Genomic DNA, 25106 nt, shown 5'->3' with positions numbered 1-25106 from the left:
AAATAAACGAATTGACGAACGTTATTATTTGACAGGAATTCAACATATAAGTGCTTGTATGAAGCACAGAGCTAGGTACTGAAGGGAATACAAAAAGGAGATAGTCTCTTGCCCTCAAGGAACTCACAAGCCAGAAGGGGGTTAAGACAATACCCAAATAACTATAATATAAGGCATGTTATAAGTAATATAGAATACATAAGAAATGATAAGGAAGTTAAAAATATATCCAAATGTGGAGGAATCAGAAAAATAAGACGTAAGATAAGTGGGATTCAAGCAGGGTCTCACTATGCAAATTGAATGTGTGAGTAATACACATTTGCACCTCATCCTTAAACAAGGACTAAAGAGTCAAAGAAATATTCACTGACCATCTATTATTTGGTTAGTCCTGGGTTAGTTGCCACAGGTGAGAAGTGGTATCTAATACTTAACCCTGACTTCAAGAAAGTTATGACCTAGTTCAGGAAATAAAAGCAACATCCAAAAAATAGTGGCCTATTTAATTAAGTGCCAGGCTATGTGATTAAGAATTATAGGTGCATTAAGAGTTCGGTTAGGCCTTGAATATTGAAAAAAATTCTTCTTAATACTTACTTGATTCCAGAATACTCTCTAGCTTTTCAGGTGAAACAAACTTCTCCCACGTATGAGTACCTTTCTGTACAAAACCTGCAATTTGCTCTGCAAAAACAATTCCTAAGGCATAGGAAAGTTGTGTTTTGTTGATTGTAGTAATGAATAAAGAACCACCAGGCTAAAAAATATAGAGAAGTAAAGTTTAAAAGGTCAGGAGTATCAATTAGGTAAAGGCTTAACTTCCCTTTCTTCCAAGTAATTTCAGTGCAGCTAAGATACATAAGTACAAACAAAATATAATTTCACAAAATAGTATTTTTTTAGCTTGGGAAATTCATTATTAAAGGCAGTCCTCTACAGACACACTCACTGAATTTGTGTAACAGAGCTTCATAACTCTTTAAAACAGACATTACTGTGGCTGGTATTTATATTACATATATTCTTTTGTATATGTCACATAGTTCACAATAAGAACACAGCAATGAGATCAGGCTTTTCTTCTTTGTTACAGGTCCACATTTCCATTCTAACATATGTCAACACTGTTTTCTCTGGGTACACATGCCTTGGGGCAATGCTGAGCCCTGCAAACTTTTTGGCATGGCACAGTCACACACCTTGTGCAGGGGAGCATTAAGTGTTGCTTGACAAAAACATTAGTGACGATGTTTGAAGGTTTTGTTTTGATTTCATTTGTATGAAGAATATGAAGAGATCAAGAAAAACACTTAGATGACTGCAAACCATTTAGGGGACTGTTTTAGTTTGCAATTTTTAAATTACTAAATTTATGGTGTTTCTTACATTTACTCCCACAAATGCAAAGGACATTAATGTCCTCTCCTCTTCTACACATTCTTATTAGCCTGATGGGGATAAAATGCCAAAGATTCCCTCCAAAATAATCATATTACTATAGGCCTAGATATATAGAAAAGGAGGGAGGGGGAAAGAGATAATGGATCTCAAACATCACTTTGAACCAAAAATAAAACAGACAAGAGAGGGTTCTGAAATACTGGAATGTGCCCTTAAATCCAAAACTGAAATATCATATACTACATCATCACACATGGTGACTTTTCTCTGCAGTGTTCTACAATATCTTATTAAAAATCACTTATGAGTATATAATCCGCATTCTACAAAATCTGACTCTAAGGAAGAGGTGACAAGCAGTGTCATTCATTTAAAAAAAAGTAGGGTTTCTAATTTAAAAAAAAAGTAGCTTTAAACTCCACAATGCCAGCATTCCTCATATGTGTGAAAAAAACCTCCATTCATACCTACTGAGTGACACACGACACAAAAGTTAATACTAAGGAGTTTTACTTGGAAAATAGGAGATAAGCCTAATAAAACTCTATTTAAGAGGAAACACCAAAAAATCGTCACAAATTGTAGGAGACTAAGGACACATGGCCACTAGATGCAATGTGGGATTCTGGACAGAATTCTGCAACAGAAAAAGGACATAAATGGAAAAACTAATAAAATATAACAAGATCTGTGGCGTAGTTAATAGTATAATGCCAATGTTAACTTCTTCGTTTTGAGAAATTTACCATGGTTATGTACATGGTAGGGACTAGGGCAAGGCAAGGGAGGTGTCTAGGGCACAAAATTTAAGGAGACACTCTCAGGGTTGTGCAATGTTTATATACATAAAGAAAAGAGTCAATATAATAGTAATAATACTTTATGGATATTTATTAAAAGAAAATTTGGAACCACACTCAGAGGCTAAGTCTGTGGCAAATTATATCAACATAGTAATTTTTTTTTTTAATCATCATTTTATTGAGATATATTCACATACCACGCAGTCATACAAAACAAATTGTACTTTTGATTGTTTACAGTACCATTACATAGTTGTACGTTCATCACCTAAATCAATCCCTGACACCTTCATTAGCACACACACAAAAATAACAAGAATAATAATTAGAGTGAAAAAGAGCAATTGAAGTAAAAAAGAACACTAGGTACCTTTGTCTGTTTGTTTGCTTCCCCTACTTTTCTACACATCCATCCATAAACTAGACAAAGTGGAGTTTGGTCCTTATGGCATTCCCAATCCCACTGTCACCCCTCATAAGCTACATTTTTATACAACTGTCTTCGAGATTCATGGGTTCTGGGTTGTAGTTTAATAGTTTCAGGTATCCACCACCAGCTACCCCAATTCTTTAGAACCTAAAAAAGGTTGTCTAAAGTGTGCGTAAGAGTGCCCACCAGAGTGACCTCTCGGCTCGTTTTGGAATCTCTCTGCCACTGAAGCTTATTTCATTTCCTTTCACATCCCCCTTTTGGTCAAGAAGATGTTCTCCATCCCACGATGCCGGGTCTACATTCCTCCCCGGGAGTCATATTCCACGTTGCCAGGGAGATTCACTTCCCTGGGTGTCTGATCCCACGTAGGGGGGAGGGCAGTGATTTCACCTTTCAAGTTGGCTTAGCCAGAGAGAGAGGGCCACATCTGAGCAACAAAGAGGCATTCAGGAGGAGACTCTTAGGCACAAATACAGGGAGGCCTAGCCTCTCCTTTGCAGCAACCGTCTTCCCAAGGGTAAAACTTATGGTAGAGGGCTCAACCCATCAAACCACAACATAGTAATTTAATGAGAAAAACTGGACTTGGAATCAAAAGGTCTAGCATTAAGTCCTACTTACTGACCAATGACCATGACATCTCTCAAATCCTGAGTCCTGATAACAATGCCTGCCTTACCTTCCTCACCTGACTGTAGACAGATAAAAGGAGATTGTATGTTCTTTTATAGGCTGAAACCTGTCATATATACATATTCTATAGAGAGTAACTTAACTGTTACAAATGCTATTTGTTAAATAAATTTATAAGAATAATTGTTTCACTGATTTTTAAGTATTAATTCAAATTAATTTCTTGGTAAAATTCACTCAATGCTTATTAGTTATTTAATCCAGACTACACCAGTGGAAAAATATTGCTATAAATATATAGTTTTCAAATGTTTTCAGCCCCATCATTTTCCAGGATCTCTGGGTATCAAGATACCAGTATTATCTCATGATTTTTCTGTAAACCTACAACTGCTCTAAATAATAATAATAATAAAAAAATACCAGTTTTGAGGGTCAAGCTGAGAGTATGTAGTGGGCAGAAGTAATCTCCAGCAGAGATGTTGTCTTCTGGCTTCTCTGTTCTCCTCTCCTATACTTTGCCTGCTGAACTGCTAAAATATTGTGGACACATATACACACACAGAATTAAAAACAAACAAGTAAACTCCACAGCCTTACTTTTAATACTTGATAGCAGCACTGTATAAATGTTTCTATGTGAATCACATGTTCTACAACTTCGGAAGCTACGACGGCATCAAAAGTTTCTGTGGCCTCTTCCATAATCTCTTCCAGGGAACACACTCTGTACTCTATTCTTGAGTCCAGGACTGGATCAAATGATTTATGCCTCTGTGCTGTTTTAATGTTTTCCTCCACAGGATCAATTCCAATAACTGAAGCCCCAAGCCGCCCTAGAGGCTAATGGCATTAAAGAACAGTTACCCTCAGGAAGAAAACAGAATACATGTTAGCAATAAGCAGCTTATCAAAAATGAAGCAAGATTAGCCATGAGGTAATAATTATTGGAGAGGGTATATGGATATGTGAGAGTCCCTTATGCCATGTTTACTTTGTATACATTTGAAAATTTCCATAATAAAAAGCTTAAAATGAGAACAACAATCACAACAACAAAAAACTTATCACGAACCTCTTTAGAACAGTGAAAAAAAAATTTTTGTCTGTAAATTCTAGGCACATTTATATGCACAGGGTACAATATTGATTTATTTAAGGTGTAATAAATGTAGCACACCAATGTAAAAGCAGTAATGAATTTATGCTAACATCAAATTTTCTAAAGAACAGTTTTTTTCTCAATAGTTTTTTCTGTGACTGACTAGAAACAATTTCTTCATAGCTAATTCCTTCAGCTGTGATATTCAGTTACTTCTCATGACATGACCAAGTTTTTAAACATAGCCTTCATTTTGATCACAATTTGTATATTTCTATTAAACAATACAAGTCAATAAAGTACAACCACATTTTTTAACTTTATAGATATGAAATCTGCAATAGTATACTGAGCAAACTGAAGAACTTGTACGGTATAATCTTATTTACTTACAATTTGATACACCACATATTTTTTTAATCTTCATTTTATTGAGATATATTCACATACCATGCAGTCATACAAAACAAATCGTACATTCGATTGTTCACAGTACCATTACATAGTTGTACATTCATCACCTAAATCAATCCCTGACACCTTCATTAGCACACACACAAAAATAACAAGAATAATAATTAAAGTGAAAAAGAGCAATTAAAGTAAAAAAGAACACTGGGTACCTTTGTCTGTTTGTTTGTTTATTTCCTTCCCCTATTTTTCTACTCATCCATCCATAAACTGGACAAAGGGAAGTGTGGTCCTTATGGCTTTCCCAATCCCATTGTCACCCCTCATAAGCTACGTTTTTATACAATTGCCTTCGAGATTCATGGGTTCTGGGTTGTAGTTTGATAGTTTCAGGTATCTACCACCAGCTACCCCAATTCATTAGAACCTGAAAAGGGTTGTCTAAATTGTGCGTAAGAGTGCCCACCAGAGTGACCTCTCGGCTCCTTTTGGAATCTCTCTGCCACTGAAGCTTATTTCATTTCCTTTCACATCCCCCTTGTGGTCAAGAAGATGTTCTCCATCCCACGATGCCGGGTCTACATTCCTCCCCGGGAGTCATATTCCACGTTGCCAGGGAGATTCACTCCCCTGGGTGTCTGATCCCACGTAGTGGGGAGGGCAGTGATTTCACCTTTCAAGTTGGCTTAGCTAGAGAGAGAGGGCCACATCTGAGCAACAAAGAGGCATTCAGGAGGAGGCTCTTAGGCACAATTATAGGGAGGCCTAGCCTCTCCCCTGCAGCAACAGTCTTCCCAACGGTAAATCCTGTGGTAGAGGGCTCAACCCATCAAACCACCAGTCCCCTTATGTCTGTGGTCATGTTAGCAACCATCAAACACCACATATTTTTGATTCTAAGGGATGTAGTTTCACATACTTAAACTTTCCCGAAATTTGGAACATCTCTTAAAATTAGATGTCAAGAGAAAGTAGCCCACTGCCAGCCAATGAACACATTGCCTGTGCATGAGGAAACTTGGCTGTGCATCAAAGGCCTTTGTCAGCTTCACTGTCAACTTGGTTGAGTTGTGGACCTGGATGGCACCACATCCCACTGAATCTTAACTTACATTTGTATCCTATACTGTTGCTTAAAATATCTTTCAAAGATTAGATTATGATGCACGTTGAAGCGAAAAATTATTGTTTTACGAGAAGAATGCAAAATAGAGCTGCAGGGCGTAAATTTACGCTAAACAAATACTCTTCACAGGAAGAATGGCTGCTTTTCCAAGTATTCTAAAGCACCTAGGGAAGGAGCCCCACAAGCAGGCAAAATTCTAGTAACATTTGTTATTGAAACAAGTGCAAAAGGACAGGCTATCATTGCATTTAAACCAGTAGAAATTGCCTAATATCTTAGGATAGAAGAGACCACAGAGATTTCAAAGCTAAGAGATTGATAATTCAAATGCATGGTATCTCATTTTTATAAAAATAAAAGAAAACCCCTCCACTTTACTTTTCCAAAACTTTTAGATTAAAAAAAGGCATATATTGCTTTTACAAACATAAAAAGGTAAAAAAAACAAGACAAAACATGTATTTCTTTTTAATGAAAAATATTATTTGTTGAAAGGATAAACGAGGCATAAACCCTCTCCCTCCCATTTTTTTTTTTTTCAGTTAAAAATGGCAAGAAAGCTATAAATCAGTTTCTTACTTCAGTTAGCAATCCACCACCACAGCCAACATCAAGAATCTTCATCCCAGACAAAGGTTTTCCTGGCTGGTGATTAGCAACATTTTTCAAAAGATTGTCTCTTTTAAAAAAATTCAAAATAGACAAAGACAAATGATGAATTTTATCAATGAAAAGCCTTAAAAGTATACACTTTCTGAGCAAACTTTAAACTTCCATTTTAAATAGATTATTGATATTTTTGGATAAACAGATCTTTTATTTTCAGTACTCTGTAACTTATTGGATTTAATTTATAAAACATTTTCAATAATCAAAAGCAGGAGGTTTAAAGTAAAGCTCTGAAATAATCTAGTCATAATTATGACCTATTACTTTAGTAATAATCTAAAGAAGAACTTTTAAAATAACCTAGTTTAGATAACCTAATTTTATTTGCTTGAGATATCCATGACACCTGATACAGCTATTAGCCACAGCATCAGCACTTGCTAGACCCATTTCATGTCAGCAACAAATGATTATTTTACAGGGCTTTACCTTCTAAACTGAATCTCTTTTAATCTTCTAAATTAATGGTGTTTTCATGTATGATCATGTCAACAGGCACCCAAATCAAGTAAACTCAATTTTAAGGTAATCATAAGAGTATTTTACTACACAGACCCACACACATGCACACGCATACACACACATAGGTACATGTAGGTAGAATGATACCTAATGGTATTACAAATTAAATTTTGAAATTAGACTATATATGTATTTTAATTACACTTATACTAAAATCAATACTGTCTATAATGATGATGTCTCAGCATACCTTTCATTGCTATTAAAATTAATTGAAATCTGAGAAGAACCTGCACAGTAGATAAGTAGATCAGTTCGGTATGTTACAATATACAAAAAGGACTCACTTCAATAAAAGTTCAATCCATTTTTTCACACAATGGCCAAAATAACTTCTTTTATATCATAATTGAGATCATATCATTCCCATTCAATGGTTTCTGATTAGGCATGGAATAAAATCTAAACTTGTAACCACAGCCCACAATGCCCTGGGTGATTTTATTGTGATTTCTAAATAAAAGTGTCACAGTGTTTGAACAGACTAATTCTCAAACTTGCATGCGCGTCAGAATCACCTGAACTATTTGTTAATACACAGATTGATAAAGTCCCAGAGTTGCTGGCTCAGGAGGTCCAGGATAAGACCTGAGAACCTGCGTTTCCAGGTGCTGCTGGTCCAGGGCTCACACTTTGAGGATCACTGATCTAGCCGAATAGAATGACATTAAAGCTTTTCTCTGCCTTGGTGTTTCAGTAATTCACTAATTTAGGGGTAATAAAAAGGTGTCAAAATTTCCCTTTTTTGCTGCACTGATTTTGGATGTAACAGCAAAAACCAATCAGAAAGTTCCTTGAGGCCAGAGTCTGAGTCTGATATTCTTAGTGTTCATTACAGTGGCTTGCATATATGGGCTGCTCAAAAGAATGGGCAATAGAACAACTGAACAGTTTCTTGATAAATGATGAACCCTTGCTCCCTTCTCCCACAGCTAAGGATAAATTCCTGAAGTATATGGACTATGTTAGTTCACCTTAGGAGCCCTTATAGAGTCCCGCCTCCAAGCTCAGAGAATCTCCCAAATTTCCAAAATTAAATTAAAATGTAGCATTTTGAACCTAGGTATAAACAAGAGAAAAATACTCAAAAGAATTATTAGAAAGAGTTATACTGAAAAAGATCACGTTTCTGGATTATTACCTAATAAATGGCACCCTCAGGTCATTCATAGAATGAAGAGGTGCATATAATCCTTGCTCATCCCACCACCTATGAGCCAGGGCTTGGAAGGTTTTCACCTCACTGCTGTCTACAGTGCTTTGCACAGTACTGTACAGTCTTGTCCATGGGTACCTGCAGGGTGAAGACGAAGAGCCAGGCAATACTGATGTACTTAAAAATGTAAAATTTAACATGGTATATATTATATAGAAAGATATTCGTATTCACAATTTATTACATTCTATATACATATATTGCTCAGTTTTTTGTTGTTGTTGTTGTTTTAGCTCATTAGTTTAATCCTTACAATTTTTGAGTATTATGTAGGGTAGGAGTAATCACTATACACATTTTGCATGCAGTGACACTGATATCCAGAAAGGTAAAGTATTCACACCCTTTATAAAAGAGAGAAGTCTGCAGCTCAGTTCTGCTAGATTCCAGTGCACTATTGTTTGGCATTAAGGAAGCAGAAGATAAAGCCTCCTCATTTCATCAAAATAATCCATTAGGATTTCAGCGTTGTTATTTTCTTTCCTTTTTTTTTAATTCAGTTTTATTGAGATATATTTACATACCATACAAACATCCATGGTGTACAATCAACTGTTCATAGTACCATCTTATAGGTGTGCATTCATCACCCCAATCTATTTTTTAACATTTTCCTTACACCAGAAAGAATTAGAATCAGAATAAAAAATAAAAATAAAAAAAGAACACCCAAATCACCCTCCCCTTCCAACACTATTTTTCATTTTATTGCTCAGTTTTGACGCTTTAAAAACATGTTTTCCTGTAATCACACTGTTTATAATTGTACAGACTCACAGATGAAACATAATGAGCTTGCATTCAAAACAAGTTACAACTAAAATGGAACTTTATGAAACTTGGCTTTCTAGGTCATGTCTAATAATAATAATAAAATAGTAGTAGTAGTAGTAATAACTAATATTTATTGAGCTCTTACTAAATGATGCCAGGTACTGTTTAGAAACTCCACCTATGCCATCTCATTTAATCCTCCCCCAAACTCTGTTAAGGTATATATTATTATTATTATTATTATCATTATTATTGTTCCTATTTTACAGATAAGAAAACAGAGGCCCAGAGAGATTAAATCAGTGGTGGAGCCAGGACTTGATCCCAGGTGCCTCCATCTTCCTCCCTCAATTTCTACTGCTGTCTCCCTAGTCCAAGCTCAGATCATCTCTTGCCTGAACTATTACGTCAGCTTTCTAATTAGTCTGGTTGCTTCCTACCTCTTCCCCCTCCAATCTGTTCTCCACAATGGATCCAGAATATCATTCCAAAACACAGATCTGATAATGTTGTTTTCCTGCTTAAAATGCTTCCATGGCTCCCCAGTGCTCTTAGAAAACATTCCAAAATCCTTCACATGTCCTACAAAGCTCTGAATTAAGTCGCTAATTCCCATACTTATCTCCTACTACTCTCCTCATCATCCCCAGTCCAGCTTCTGGGGCTTCCTTTCAGGTTTTTGCCTGCTCCTTCCTCAGGCACTTTGCAAATGTTCTTCCCTCTGGAAGAACATTATTCCCACATGCCCCTCCACCCCCACAACAACTAATTAATTCCTTCTTATTCTTCAGATCTCAACTTGAGTGGAATGTTATCTAAGAAGTCTTCCTTGAACCTCAAAAAACAGTCCTGTTCCCCTATTTTAACTCCCATACCACTTTGCACCTGTCCTCCATGGGCTGTGTGACGTTTGATCACAGCTGTCTCCCCACTAGACCATAAGCACTGTAAGAGCAAGGCAGGGACTGTTTTGCTCACCATTTTGTTCCTAGTGACCAGCACAGTTTCTGGAACACAGTTAGTACTCAGGAAACATTCTTCAAATAAATAAGCTGAAGGACAAGGTCCCCAAAAATTTATAATTTGTCTGAAACATTTTTTTTTTTAATCAAATGGAATCAAACCAGTGCTAAACAGGGATCAGAAGGACACTACACCAAATTCCATGACATAGAGCATTATAGGAAAATCTCCCAAAGATCTACTTGGGTAAAAGAGAATGAAATTGTTAAGTGAGAAAAAGTAATGCCATTCAAATTTTTACTGTTTTTTTTTCAGCTACATATGAAGAATAAATTCTGTTTTCATTACTTTTTATCCTTTTAAGATTCAAATGTTACTTTTCTTCAATATTAATATTATTTTTTGAATATTACCCTCCTTTCTCAGGCTTAATGCAAAGCCTCAGTAATCAAGGACTAACTTACAATAGATAACAGTAGATGGTCCCTCAACTGACTTTTCACACACAGCCAATCTCAAAGGCTCTCCTTTATAAGAAACAGGAGCATGAAGATGGAAAACAAGAGCTCAAGTCTTAATGCTGTAACCAAAAGTTAAGAATTAACAAATGATTATGATTACTGAGTCACTATATAGATGCCTTTTTTTTAACCTTCTAGTATATTGTAGAATAGCCCAAGTTAATACTTGAAATTACTGAAAGTGGCTGAACTAGTCCCAGCCCTTGTTTATACTTACTATTAAAATGGTTATTCTAGCCTAGTACCAGCCCTTGTTTATATTTGCTATTACTTTAGTAATCATTCCACCTTCCCTTGTTTGAATCCATAAAAACCTTAAACTCCTTAGACTCAGGGAGACAGATTTTCAGGTTGATAGGCCATTTGATCCCCTGCTTTGCACCTAGCAATAAACTCTTTCTCTTTGAAACCTCGGTGTCTCAGGAATTGGTCATTTGGGTGCGTTGGGCAGAGAAACCCTGCTTTTGTTTGCTAACAATTTGGTGACTCTGGTGGGAACGAGCATCTCTAAAGAATTAGGAGTCAGACTGCTCGAAGTTCTGGAGCCCCAGCAGGACAGGTAAGCACAATAATCGAGCCTCTTGTGGTCACTAGACCCCGTTGGTCTAGAGGCTCAGCAATCGGGTTTTTTCCCCTGTTCTGCTGGCCCCCCAGGCTCTTTGGCACTTTAAAGCTTCAAAGAGAGAAACAGTTTTCAGTTCCAAGTCTGGACATCTGACTAGGTGACTGGGTCACCAAGGCGGAAGTGGATTGGGAAGTGTGTATGGGGGCTCAAGTCTCCTGCACCTGGGTTTTGAAGCCCTGAGTCCCGCTTCCAGAATGATCCTCCTTGCTCTGACCTCTACACATTTTGTTTTCTGAGTACCATTTTGCTCAGGGTTCAAAGCCTCACCTGAGTCTGTCTGTTGAGTATACTGAAATATAAGCAATCCAGCAATTAATTAGTATTTAATAAAATAAAGTGTTAAGTACCTGTCTAATTGTTAATTGGAGTATTACTTAGATATATAGTTACTCAGTGTCTGTTTAATTGTTAACTGGTGTGTTACGGAATTTGTATTATTCAGGTGTTCCTAAGTGGTTACTAATTACTGAAATTCTTTAAATGGGAAATTCTAATTCTAATAGCATTCCTAAATGTCGCCCTTTGGGTTATATTTTGAAAAACTGGAAAAGTTTTGCTCACACCTATTCATACGCTCACACTATGAAAAAAATAAACTGTTTATATTTGAATACAGTCTGGTCTCAAATATGATTCAGAATCAGGAGAGAAATGATCTGAAAATGGTTCAATAGAAAAGAATTAGATTTGTTCTGCAGAAGAAAGCAGAAATGGGATGAACTGCTATATATTTAATCCTCTATTTGTCTCACTCAAAAGTCAATGTTATGGTACCATTATAGACCCAAGTGAAGGACCTTGCCCTGCACTGCCTTAGAAAGCTTCACATATCACAACCCCACAGAAAATACCTGTAATGGAGACTACAGATGCTCTTAACATTGCGGAGCAAGCAATCAGCACTGGCACACAGAGCAACCTGTGACCTCACACTCCCACTCTGGAGCTTAAGACTTTTCAGATTCCAAGGATACCCTGCTCTACCTCTTTTGCCCTATTTCTTCCCAACAAAAGATAAGCAAGCCAGAATGCAGTAATAGGTTGTGGCTTATGTCCTTGACAAATTTAGAGATGGGCAATGTTTCAGAGGGCAGGGAGAATTTGAACTGCAGATACACTTAAGAAAAATACAAATTAATTAACTTGTTAAACCCGTCTTTCAGATAGCAGGAATGCAATAGATTCTTGAATGATGAAGTGTTGTTTCCCAGTACTTCTATGTTGATTTTCGTGCTTTCTATTTGTATTCCAATTTGTGGTTCCAGAAAACTAAGAAATTAGCACATCAGGCAAATGGCAGCTGAGAAACATTTTACAGTGTTAAACAATTCAATTCACTTAAATTTGCAATGTAAGTTGGTGTACCTTCAACATGTATGAAGTGTGAGACCAATTCTTTATAATGCCAACAGGATTTACTAGAACTGTTAATCATTTTATTTTCATAAACATATTAATAAAACTGAATTAGTTTTGCAAAACTTAAAAAAAAAAAAAAAAAAAAAAAAAGTCAATGTTAGTTGACTCCTAGGGGTGTAACTCTCCCGGGCAACACAGGACATGACTCCCAGGGATGAACCTGGACCCGACATCATGGGATTAAGAAAAGCTTCTTGACCAAAAGAGGGAAGAGAAATGAAACAGAATAAAGTTTCAGTGGCTGAGAGATTTCAAATGGAGTCAAGAGGTCATTCTGGAGGGTATTCTTATGCATTATATAGATATCCCTTCCCAGTTTTTAGTGTATGGGAATAGCTAGAAGAAGTACCCGAAACTGTTGAACTGCAATTCAGTAATCTTGATTCTTGAAGACAACTGTATCACTATGTAGCTTAAACGGTATGACTGTGTGATTGTGAAAATCTTGTGGCTCATACTCCCTTTATCCAGTATATGGAAACATGAGTAGAAAAATGGGAACAAAAATTAAATGAATAATGAGGGAGGATGTTTTGGGTGTTCTTCTTTACTTGTATTTTTATTCTTATTTTTATTTATTTATTTATTTTTTTGAGTAATGAAAATTCTCAAAAATTTATTTTGGTGATGAATCCACAACTATATGATGGTACTGTGAACAACTGATTGTACTGTAGATGATTGTAGGGTATGTGACTATAGCTCAATAAAACTGAATTGGAAAAAAGTCAGTGTTGGTGAAAAATAAATAAATAAATAAAGAATGCAGTATATGCTTTGTTAAACAAAAGAATATAGTTCCGTCCTAAAGTTAAAAGGCTGGTGTGATGGTTGGGTTCGTGTGTCAACTTGGCCAGGTAATGCTGCCCAATCATCTAGTCAAGCATTACTTCAAGGACATTTCGTGGCTGGTTAATAAACCAGAAGGTTGGTTTATTAAATCATCAGTCAACTGATCGCATCTGTGGCTGATTACCTCTACGACCAACTAAGGGAGTATCTTCTGCAATGAGAGAATCCAATCAGTTGGATTTAATTCAATCAGTTGAAGACATTTAAGGGAAGAGAGAACTTTCACTTCTTCAGCCAGCCAGCCTCTTTTGGGCAGTTCATCAAAGCCCTTCACTGGAGTTCCTAGCTCACTGCCTGCCCTGGAGAATTTGGACTCATGCATCCTGCCCTACAGAATTTGGACTCGTGCATCCCCACAGTTGTGTGAAACACTTTTATAAAATCTCATATTTATAGATATCTCCTGTTGGTTCTGTTTCCCTAGAGAACCCTGACTGGTTTTTTCACAGAATGAGAGGTAGGAATATGTAGGACAAGACCTGAATGTATATGGAAAATTGTAGAAGATTTATGGAAGTGAATTCTGTTTGTCATAGTCTGGTGCTGGCTAAAATTTGATAAGCTTGTTTGAGGGAGTGTGGTTTTGCCCTAAGGTAAAATGGCTAGTTTTTCAGAAATATTAGGACAAGACCTGAACAGATATGGAAAGTTGTAGAGGGTTAGTGAAAATGAATTGTGTTTATTGTAGTCCATGCTGGCTAAAATTTGATAAGCTTGTTTATAATTTTTTAAGAGCTTTTGTATCAAACTGCATATTCACTCAAAACTGGAGTTTGATTTTTCTCTCTTTAAATAATGAAATTTTCTTGGATTTATAGTCTGCTCTTAATGAAAGACTATGAAAAGCTTTTTTTTAAACTAAGTATTTGTTCTAGAAGACAGATTCTATATCATATCAGAATAATATCTTTGTTGATGTTTATGTTGACCTTATCATCCTTTATTTCAGAAGACAAGATGTCTCACTTTTAAAGGCAAACTGTTGCAAAGGATTTGTTCTTTCACCTTGGAAAAGTGAGGTGATAAAAAAATTTAATACATTGCATGGGAAGAATTATAATAATTTAACGGGATTTTCTAATCTTCTGTTAAGTTACATTTGTATGGGTGATATTTTGTTCATATATTTAGAGATTATATAAAACACCTAAAAACTTGACAGTGTTCTTACTATCCATGTTATGCTCTGATACTGATCAATGTGATGTTAAACAACAGTATAACGTTGTTCATCAGGGTTTTAGTTATCCTTAGAAGAATGTTACAAGTCATGGAAACAAACAAATTTCGCTGTCAGTTACACTGTTTTGCTCTGATGCTTCTCTAAAAATGCATATACTCAGTTACAGATCACAGCTTCATCTTCAACAAAAAGGGACTTTAAAAGAGAAGCAAGGCAAGTCTATAAATTACATTCTACCTGTTAATTAGCATAACCCTGCTAAAAGTGTAAAGGTGAGACAGGACAAAACTTCTGCTGTGGTTGATGATCTCAATAAAAATTAATTATCAAATGTTCTTTATTTCTAGAAATAGTTTCATTTAGAAAATTGCTCATGGGAGAACCTAAGATGGCAGCTAGGTGAGACAGGGCAAAAAAACACCTCCATGAAAAATACCAGATAAAAACCAGAAAGTGACACAGAATACTGTATCAGCGATGCGCCAGCTAGACGAGGTCTGCTAGTACCACAGGGACTGTATACTTGGTGAAACCGGGAGTCGGCATTCTGAAACGAGTGAGTAAGCTGGCTGGAAGACCCGCAGCTGTGCTGCAGTGTGGGGAAGCCAGCGGTTGGCATTTGGAGACTGACTGGTTCTTTAAAAAAAAAAAAAAAAAGGAAAAACCCAGGAGTGGCTGCAGTTGTGACAGTGGGAACCACGCAGTAAAACACAGCACAAGAAGGCTGAGCCGGCCTCTCGGTGTCTGGCCTGGAGGATAGCCCACTGCAGATACATTCAGGGACAGGGGAGCGGAGGGGAGAGCCGGAAGCAGAAAGAAATCCTGCGGCTTGCAGCTGGCTCCCTGGAGGGCTGGATAAACTCCTGCCTGGGGCCGTGCCCACAGCCCAGAGCCCCGCCAGTTGTCCCGGAGCTGGGAAGGACGAACTGTGCGAGGAGGGGGGGGTTGAGATCCCCCGTTTGGCCATCTTTGCATCAGGCTGAGAGCGCCCCTGCATGGCCCAGCGGCCCGGGGCTTCCCTTGAGGGATGGCGCGCACTGGTGACGTAGCACAGCATTACCTCAGCAGAGGTCCTGGAAGATCACAGCTGAGAAGGGGGGCCCGCTCGGAAAACCCAGGGACGCTACACCAAGTCCGGTGGTTTGTGGGTCAGCGAGAGAGAGGGTGTGGGGCTGAAATGAAATGAAGGCTTAGACTCCTGCAGCAGCCTTGAATCTCTGGGCACCTGGGAGGTTTGAATATTAAAGCTGCCCTTCCTCCCTAGCCACTGGGACACACACCCCACATTCAGGGCGGTTGGCTCCAGCAACACACCCAAACTGAGTTCACCATCTGAACCTCACAAGAATCATTTCCCAACACACCGCCGGGACAAGGTGGAGGAGAACTGACTTGAGGGGTATAGGTGACTCGCGGACACCATCTGCTGGTCAGTTAGAGAAAGTGTACGCCATCAACTTGTTCTGAAAAATTAGATTGGTATCTTTTTTTTACAACTTGAAAGAACCCTATCAAGCAAAGCAAATGCCAAGAGGCCAAAAACAACAGAAAATCTTAATGCATATGATAAAACCAGACGATATGGAGACCCCAATTCCAAACTCCCAAATCAAAATATCAGAAGAGACACAGTACTTGGCACAATTAATAAAAGAACTACAATCAAGGAATGAAAACATGGCAAAGGATTTAAAGAACATAAAGAAGACCATGGCCCAGGATATAAGCGACATAAAGAAGACCCTAGAAGAGCATAAAGAAGACATTGCAAGAGTAAATAAAAAAATAGAAGATCTTATGGAAATAAAAGAAACTGTTGGCCAAATTGAAAAGACTCTGGATACTGACAATACAAGATTAGAGGAAGTTGAACAACGTCTCAGTGTCCCAGAAGTCCACAGAACAGAAAATGAAAGAACAAAAGAAAGAACACAGAAAAAAATCGAAATGGATCTCAAGGATACAATAGATAAAATAAAACGTCCAAACTTAAGACTCATTGGTGTCCCAGAAGGGGAAGAGAAGGGTAAAGGTCTAGAAAGAGTATTCAAAGAAATTGTTGGGGAAAACTTCCCAAACCTTCTCACAATATAAATACACAAAGCATAAATGCCCAGTGAACTCCAAATAGAATAAATCCAAATAAACCCACTGCAAGACATATTCTGATCAGATTGTCAAATACTGAAGAGAAGGGGCAAGTTCTGAAAGCAGCAAGAGAAAAGCAATTCACCACATACAAAGGAAACAACATAAGACTAAGTTGCGACTACTCAGCGGCCACCATGGAGGCGAGAAGGCAGGGGCATGACATATTTAAAATTCTGAGAGAGAAAAATTTCCAACCAAGAATACTTTATCCAGCAAAACTCTCCTTCAAATTTGAGGGAGAGCTAAAATTTTTCACAGACAAACAAATGCTGAGAGAGTTTGCCAATAAAAGACCTGCCCTATTTCAGATTCTAAAGGGAGCCCTACCAACAGAGAAACAAAGAAAGGAGAAAGAGATATAGAGAATTTTAACAGAAATATATAGTACCTTGCATCCCAAATCACCAGGACACTCACTTTTCTCTAGTGATCACGGATCTTTCTCCAGAAGGGACCATAAGCTGGGACGTAAAACAAGCCGCAATAAATTAAAAAAAAAAAAAATTGAATATACTCAAAGCACATTCTCCAACCACAAAGGAATACAAAGAGAAGTCAATAATTTTTGAATTGTAACTCTACTATTTACTTCCTACATGATATAAAATACACAAACTCTAATGACAAATCAGTGGTTTTGAACTCAACGTAAAATATGTAATTTTAGACAACTATATAAAGGTGCGGGAATGGAGGAATATAGGAACATAGTTTATGTGTCCTATTGAAGTGAAGGTGGTATCAAAGAAAAACAAGATTGTTATGGATTTAAGAGGTTAATTTTAAGCCCCACAGAAAACACAAAGAAATTATCAGAGAATATGACCATAGAGATGAAAAGTAGAGTATGGGTTAACAGAAATGGGGGAAGGGGCAATGGGGAGTTAAGAAATGAGTGTAGGGTTGCTGTTTGAGGTGAAGGGAAATTATGAGTCATGGATGGTGGGAAAGAGCATTACAACATTCTAAATGTGATTAATCCCACTAATGGAAGGCCAGGGAGGGGGTGGAATGGGAAGATTTAGGCTGTATATATGTTTCCACAATTGAAAAAAATAAAAATAAAAAATAAAAAAGACAGTCTAAATAGATGACAACTGAATGTCAAGGATGAACCTGGATGGGATCGGAGGATGGAGGACAGGAGGCTCAAAGGGACACAGTTGAGACACAAGGAAAAGGAAATATAGAATGTAAGCTTTGTATCATTGTTGAATCTCTTGTACTTCTTAGCTGTGCTTAACGGGATTGCATAAAAGAATGTTTTTGTTCATGGGAATTGTATATGTGAATTATAGTGTTTGTTCAAGGATGTGTGCAGCTAGCTCTCATATGTTCAGAAGACAGAGCAACAGATGATGGATGATAGATAGGGAGGGAGGGAGGGAAAGAAATAGTGATGTGACAGCATGTTAAAGTTGGTGAATTGGGGTATCGGGGGGAGGGGGGTCAGGGTATGCTGGAGTTCTGTGTATGGGGTTTGTATTGTTTTTGCAACTGTTCCTTAACTATGAATTTATTTCAAAATAAAAAAAAAAAAAAAGAAAGTGCTCATGGAATTAGGGCCTAGACTGATTGTAAGCTCTTGCAGCAGTCACATTTGTTTCTGGGCTTTATTTATTCCTAAATTTTGAGGTGCTTTGCTCCTTGAGTGCATGACCTGGTAACTCCTTGGAACTTTGGGTGTCTATGTGATACCTACGACTCAGAATCGGATAGAGTTCTCCAGCTCTGAAGGTACTGAAGGGGCAGCACTACTCCATACAGCAACTGTTAAAGAGGTTGAAAATGGGATCAGACTTCAAATGGGGATGTGAATGGGGCTGATCTGATTAGGATTAAGGTGAATCAGAGTATAGAGTAAACGATGATATTGTCTGTATTTTAGGACTTTTAATTTCTGAGTGAGACCAAAGGAGGAAAGATTTATTTTGTCTAAGATTTAAATTTTCTGTGGCATATTATCTGATTTAACCTGTCTGGCCAATTTATTTGAACAACCTTATTCAAGTTTGTTTGACATGGAACCTAGGGAATGAGATCTTCACATTCTGTACAGATTAATGTAATACACTGATACATTTCAGAGTGTTTTGGGCATAAAATGAAAATGTATTTGCAAGGTCTCTTGAGGGATGAGGGAAAGAAAGAGTGGAACTATCAAAGTTCCCCACCTGGGGAATTTCTACTACTCTTTCAAGCAATAGGGGCTTCAAATTTAATAAGCCAAGCCCACAATCTTGAGGCTTGCCCTTATGAAACTTATTTCTGTAATGGCAAATCTAAGCCTAATTATAACTAATGCCTAAGAGTCACTCTCTGAAAACCTCTTTTGTTGCTCAGATGTGGCCTCTAAGCCAAACTCTGCAAATAAACTCACTACCTTCCCCCCTACATGGGACATGATTCCCAAGGGTAAGTCTCTCTAACAGTGTGGGACATAACTCCCAGGGGTGAGCCCTGCCCTGGCACTATGGGATTGGCAATACTTTCTTGACAAAAAGGGGGAAAAGAAATAAAACAAAATAGTTTCAAAGGCCAACAGATTTCAAATAGAGTTGGGAGGTCATTCTGGAGGTTAATCTTATGCAGGTTTCAACTAGATATTGCAAACTGCCACAGTATGCAAAGCCTTAAGCAACAGTGTTCCTGAAAACCCTAAAAGAACACCCTGGGCTCTACCTGAGAATCTATAAAATACTGGACTTATTAAGTTTATTTTTCAGAGACTTAAAGCCTCCGGTTTGTTCCTATGCCAGTTAAGCCCTGAAACCCAGAGGCACCAGTCTCTCCAAGAACAACAACCAGGTTCATTCTTCTAACCCATAATTTCAATGCCCCTTTTCAGCATGAAGAACTTAGAATGGTCATCGCCCAGATATCCTTCAGGATTGAGGAAATGGACAAGCAAGAGGGAGGAGTTGTAACTGAGAATTAAGAATTAACAAATGATTATGATTACTGAATCATTATATGTATATTATAGTTTCTAGTATATTGAGAATAGTCCAAGTTAATACCTAAAATTACTGAAACTGGCTGGGCTAGTCCCAGGCCTTGTTTATACTTATTATAATAGTAACCACTCCACATTCCCTTGTTTGAATCCATAAAAACCCCAAACTCCTTAGACTTAGAGAGACAGATTTTTTAGCCTTTAGGCCATATGATCTCCTGCTTTGTGCTTAGTAATAAACTCTTTCTCTCTTTGAAACCCTGGTGTCTCAGGAATTGGTAATTTGGGTGCATTGGGCAGAGAACCCCTTCTTTTATTTGATAACAGTGTTATGTAATATTTTTCACAAAGTTAGAAATTGTTTTACAAACTACTAATACAGAAAGACATTACTTTGATTCAATCTCACTACCTACAATACATATCTATCCCCCTTATTATTTTTATGTTATACCCAAATCATTTAAGACTTTAAGCACTGCATTATTTGTGTTCTGTCAAGCACTTTTTTGAGTAATATAGTCTTACATCTGTTAAATAAAATGGTCTCTTACATTGGGCGTTGCTGGGGTGACCCCTTTCTAAGAAAGGATTTTCTAGAAGACAGACACAATTGACCTCATGCGCTTTCCAAAAAAACAGAACAATGAACCATACTCTACAGAATTGAATTTAAGCAATACTTAGTGATACAGATAGCTTATGAGAATGGACAAGCATACCATATTAATCAATGTATTTCTGCTCCCCATGTTGTAAGACTCCCCTTTGTAAAACGGAAACTTCATATCAGCCAATCAGAACATTTGCTCTCTTGCTTCTACATTTGCCCTATATAAGCTACTGCTTTCCACTCCCTTGGAAGAACTACTTACCACATTTGGTTTGGCACTGTCCAACTCATGAGTTGTTTTTTGCCCAAATAAACTTTAATAAAAATTTTTAAATGCCTCAGTTTTATTTTTGACATATTAAAAATAAAGCCATCTCTGTATCTGGATGATGACTATGACTGGATATACAATGTACCTCTTTTCTGGGGATTTGAAAATTTTAAATATAAAGCTATTAGAAAATAAATTAGTTAAAAATACTTGAATAAATAAAAGCTACCTTAAACAAACCACATGAGCTATTATCTACTAATAAGGTTTATTAAACACAATCTTTACTAAACTACTATTACACACAGTAATGAATAAACTCACCTGTAACATTTCATTCTATTTAAATAGGGAAAGGTCATCCTACAAGATTTTGGCCACTTGGTTCTGTTTTCACTGGAAACCCATGGCAGAGTCCAACCAGGCTGACTTTCTGAAAAAACTGGAAAAAAAAATTAAGTGCTTAGAGAAAAGCATCGTAAGGTATGTATCAACGATATGCACATAATTAAAGAAATTTTATGTGGCAATCCTTTTATATTACAATTGATTAAAAAAAAGCTTTTTCCCCCTTAATTTTGGATTTCATTCTAAAAAAATAAAAAATAAAATGAACAAAAAATAAATGGAATAAAGTCTGTATTCTGCCATTTTACTAACAAGACATTTCTGAAGTTACCGTAAGTAAAAATAAGTAATTAATATGAAAAAGTTTTCATGCCATTAGTTTTTCCATCTGTATATGCTGCACAAAATTATTAAAAAATGATATTCAAATAAAAACTATGTTATCGTTTAAACTATGGTAATATTATTTTCTGAGATTTTTAGTTAAAACTAGTTCAAGGCTTCCGATTGCCCAAGATGCCAGCATAAGAAGTTTCAGGGTGCCATTCCTCCATAGAACCATTGAACAATTAGCAAAAACAGGAAAAGCCATGTTGTTCAAAACTCCACAAAATAGTTAAAAGCTTGTAATAACTGGACAAGTGCCAAACCATGAAAATGCAGCTTTAAAAAATGGTAGGAGAAGCTCATGGCATCTTGCTGACTCATTCCTTTACCAACGCAGTATGGAGCCAGTCTGCACTCCCAATGTGGGTACTTGGTCCTGTTCTGGAGGGAGCAGAATAACCCCTATGTGCATACGGGGGTGCCTGTACATTGGTGCCAATCTATTGAGTGGCATTCTAAAAGACTGAACCAGGAAACTCATCTTGGGCTCATCCTCCCAGAATGTGCCCTGCAGGCAGAAGCTAGTGGACAGCTAAGGCAGTGTAAGAAATAATTAACTCACAGTGGCCTGGGGCAAAGGATTACCTGCTTTAAGTCATGCAATAGAGTGAGAGAAATTCTTTCTCATGGGGAGTATTCAAGAGGCATTCAAATTCTTATAAATGGGGTGATTCCTAAGGCCATGAGCAAGCACAAGAACAGAACAAGACTCAGTCTTGGACAAATCTAACAGGATCCTGCACTTCACATTCACTTTGTCAGAAGGGCTAAACTCTGGAGCACTCCGAGTCAATTTGCAAAAACTGTGAAAGGTGTTTTTCGCATTGTTCCATTTCTGTTACCTTCTGGCTCTCAAGAAAATCTCTGTCATATAAGTAGCTGGATACAAACTTAAGAATCAGACAGCTCAGGACTAAATGTGACAACACTTTAAAATACGAAAATGTACAGTGGGTAACAAAAGATTACAAGACACAGAACAAAACAAAACAGGAAATGATGACCCATCTAAAGGAACAAGACAAAAAGCCAGAAACCATCAATGAAGTAGACCAGATTTTAGGTATAATGGACAAAGACTTTAAAAAGTGACTCTCAGTATATTCAAGGAGATAAAGGAAAATACAGAGAAAAATCTAAAGGACATCAAAATATCAATGAAGGAACAATCTGAGACTCTGAGTAAAAAGGTAGAAATTTTAAAAAGGAATGAAACAGAAATACTGGAGTTGATGACCACTATAACTAAAGTGAAAAATTCCCTAGAGGGATTCAACAGCAGATTGCAGCTAGAAGAAGAAAGACAAGACAATTGAAATGATTCAGGCTGAGGAGCAGAAACAAAAAAAGAATGAAAAAAAGAGAACAGAGCCTAAGAGACCTGTGGAACACCATCAACATACCAGTATATAAATTATGGGAGACTGAAAAGGAGAAAAAGAGAAAAGGGCAAAAGGATTATTTGAAGAAATAATGGCAGAAAAATCCCAAATTTAATGAGACATGAATATGCACATTCATGAAACACAATGAACCCCAAACAGGACAAACTCAAAGAGAACCATAATTGTCAAACTGCTGAATGACAAGGACAAGCAGAGTCCTGAAAACTGCAAGAGAAAAGCAACATGTCATGTACAATGGAGTCCCGATAAAATTACATTCCAATTTCACATCAGAAATCATGGAGACAACAAGCCAGTGGGACAAAATATTTAAAGTACTGAAAGAAAACAATTGCTAACAAATAATTTTGTATCAGGCAAGACTGTCTTTTTTAAAAATGAGACAAAGATTAAGACATTCCCAGATAAACAAAAGCTGAGGGAATTTGTCATCACTAGACTTGCCCTACAAGCAATGCTAAAGGGAGTGCTTCAGACCGAAAGGAAAGAATACTGGACAATGGATTAAAACAACATAAAGAAATAGAGACCTCCAGTAAAGATATCCGTATAGGTAATATAAAATGCCAGGAATATTGTATTGTATGTTTTAGTATGTAACTCCACTTTTTACTTCTTAGGTTCTAAAATGCATGGGCATAAGAAGTAATGGTAGGAGAAACTAAGATGGCGGCTAGGTGAGACAGGGCAAAAGAACACCTCCGTGAAAAACACTAGTTAAAAACCAGAAAGTGACCCAGAATACCAGTTACAGCGATGCGCCAACTGGACGAGGTCTGCTAGTATCACAGGGGCCATATACTTGGTGAAACCGGGAGTCTGCATTCTGAAACGAGTGAGTAAGCTGGCTGGAAGACCTGCAGCCGTGTGGCGGTGAGGGGAAGCCAAGGCTTGGTGTTTGGAGAACGACTGGCTCATTAAAAAAAAAAAAAAAAAAAAAAAAGGGAAAACCCAGGAGCGGCTGCAGTTGCAGGAGTGGGAACCATGCAGTAAAATACAGCAGGAGAGGGCTGGGCTGGCCTCTCAGTGTCTGGCCTGGAGGATAGTCTGCTGCAGATACCCTTGGGGCCAGGGGAACGGAGGGGAGAGCCGGAAGCTGAAAGAAACCCCGCGGCTCGCAGCTGGCTCCCTGGAGGGCTGGATAAACTCCTGCCCGGGGCCGTGCCCACAGCCCAGAGCCCCGCCAGTTGTCCCGGAGCTGGGAAGGAGGAACTGTGAGAGGAGAGGGGGGTTGAGACGCCTCATTCAGCCATCTTTGCATCAGGCAGAGAGCGCCGCTGCACGGCCCAGCGGCCAGGGCCTTCCTTGAGGGACGGAGTGCACTTATAACGGCAGAGTGCAGAGCTCCTGGAGGATTGCGGCTGGGAGGGGGGACCCACTCGGAGAACCCAGGGACACTATGCCAAGTCCAGTGGTTTGTGGGACAGCGAGAGAGAGGGTCTGGGGCTGAAATGAAATAAAAGCTTAGACTCTTGGAGGTGGCCATGAATCTCCAGGAACCTGGGGGATTTGAATATTAAAGCTGCCCTTCCTCCCTGGCCACCGGTACACACGCCCCACATTCAGGGCGGACGGCTCCAGCAACACACCCAATGTGAGTTCTCCAACTGAACCCCACAGGAATCATTTCCCCACACACTGCAGGAACAAGGTTGAGAACTGACTTGAGGGGTACAGGTGACTCACAGACGCCATCTGCTGGTTAGTCAGAGAAAGTGTACGTCACCAAACTGTGTTTCTGAAAAATTAGATTGGTGTCTTCTTTTTTACAACTTGAAAGAACCCTACCAAGCAAAGCAAACGCCAAGAGGCCAAAAACAACACAAAATCTTAATGCATATGATAAAACCAGACGATATGGAGAATCCAACTCCAAATACACAAATCAAGATATCAGAAGAGACTCAGTACTTGGCAGAATTAATCAAAGAACGACAACCGAGGAATGAAAACATGGCAAAGGATTTAAAGGACATCAAGAAGACCATGGCCCAGGATATAAGTGACAAAAACACGACCCTAGAAGAGCATAAAGAAGACATTGCAAGAGTAAATAAAAAAAACAGAAGATCTTATGGAAATAAAAGAAACTGTTGGCCAAATTAAAAAAACTCTAGATGTTCACAATACAAGATTAGAGGAAGTTGAACAACGTCTCAGTGTCCTAGAAGTCCACAGAACAGAACATGAAAGAACAAAAGAAAGAATGGAGAAAAAAATTGAAAAAACTGAAATGGATCTCAGAGATACGATAGATAAAATAAAAGGTCCAAACTTAAGACTCATTGGTGTCCCAGAAGGGGAAGAGAAGGGTAAA

General features: G+C 37.9%; 1 protein-coding gene across 2 annotated transcripts in view; it reads right to left on the bottom strand.

The window, feature by feature from the left end:
• The window catches only part of COQ3 (coenzyme Q3, methyltransferase), a 49108-nt gene that overhangs the window by 1979 nt on the left and 22023 nt on the right, over positions 1 to 25106 (bottom strand). The window contains exons 1-6 of one of the 2 annotated variants that reach the window (XM_037844624.1): positions 21969 to 22067; positions 20973 to 21090; positions 8246 to 8398; positions 6493 to 6592; positions 3874 to 4116; positions 601 to 760 (exon numbers count right to left, since the gene is read on the bottom strand). In XM_037844624.1, the coding sequence (XP_037700552.1) occupies positions 601 to 760; positions 3874 to 4116; positions 6493 to 6592; positions 8246 to 8398; positions 20973 to 21010 (694 nt within the window). In that variant the 5' untranslated portion in view covers positions 21011 to 21090; positions 21969 to 22067. Of the gene's footprint in view, positions 1 to 600; positions 761 to 3873; positions 4117 to 6492; positions 6593 to 8245; positions 8399 to 20972; positions 21091 to 21968; positions 22068 to 25106 lie in introns of those variants that run through there. The other variant, XM_037844623.1, reaches the window with a different exon arrangement.

Source organism: Choloepus didactylus, chromosome 7 (assembly GCF_015220235.1).
Source record: "Choloepus didactylus isolate mChoDid1 chromosome 7, mChoDid1.pri, whole genome shotgun sequence".
Classification (NCBI taxonomy): Eukaryota; Metazoa; Chordata; class Mammalia; order Pilosa; family Megalonychidae; genus Choloepus; species Choloepus didactylus.
The sequence above is the reverse complement of the archived record's forward strand: the minus strand, read 5'-3'. Positions and strand labels throughout refer to the sequence as shown.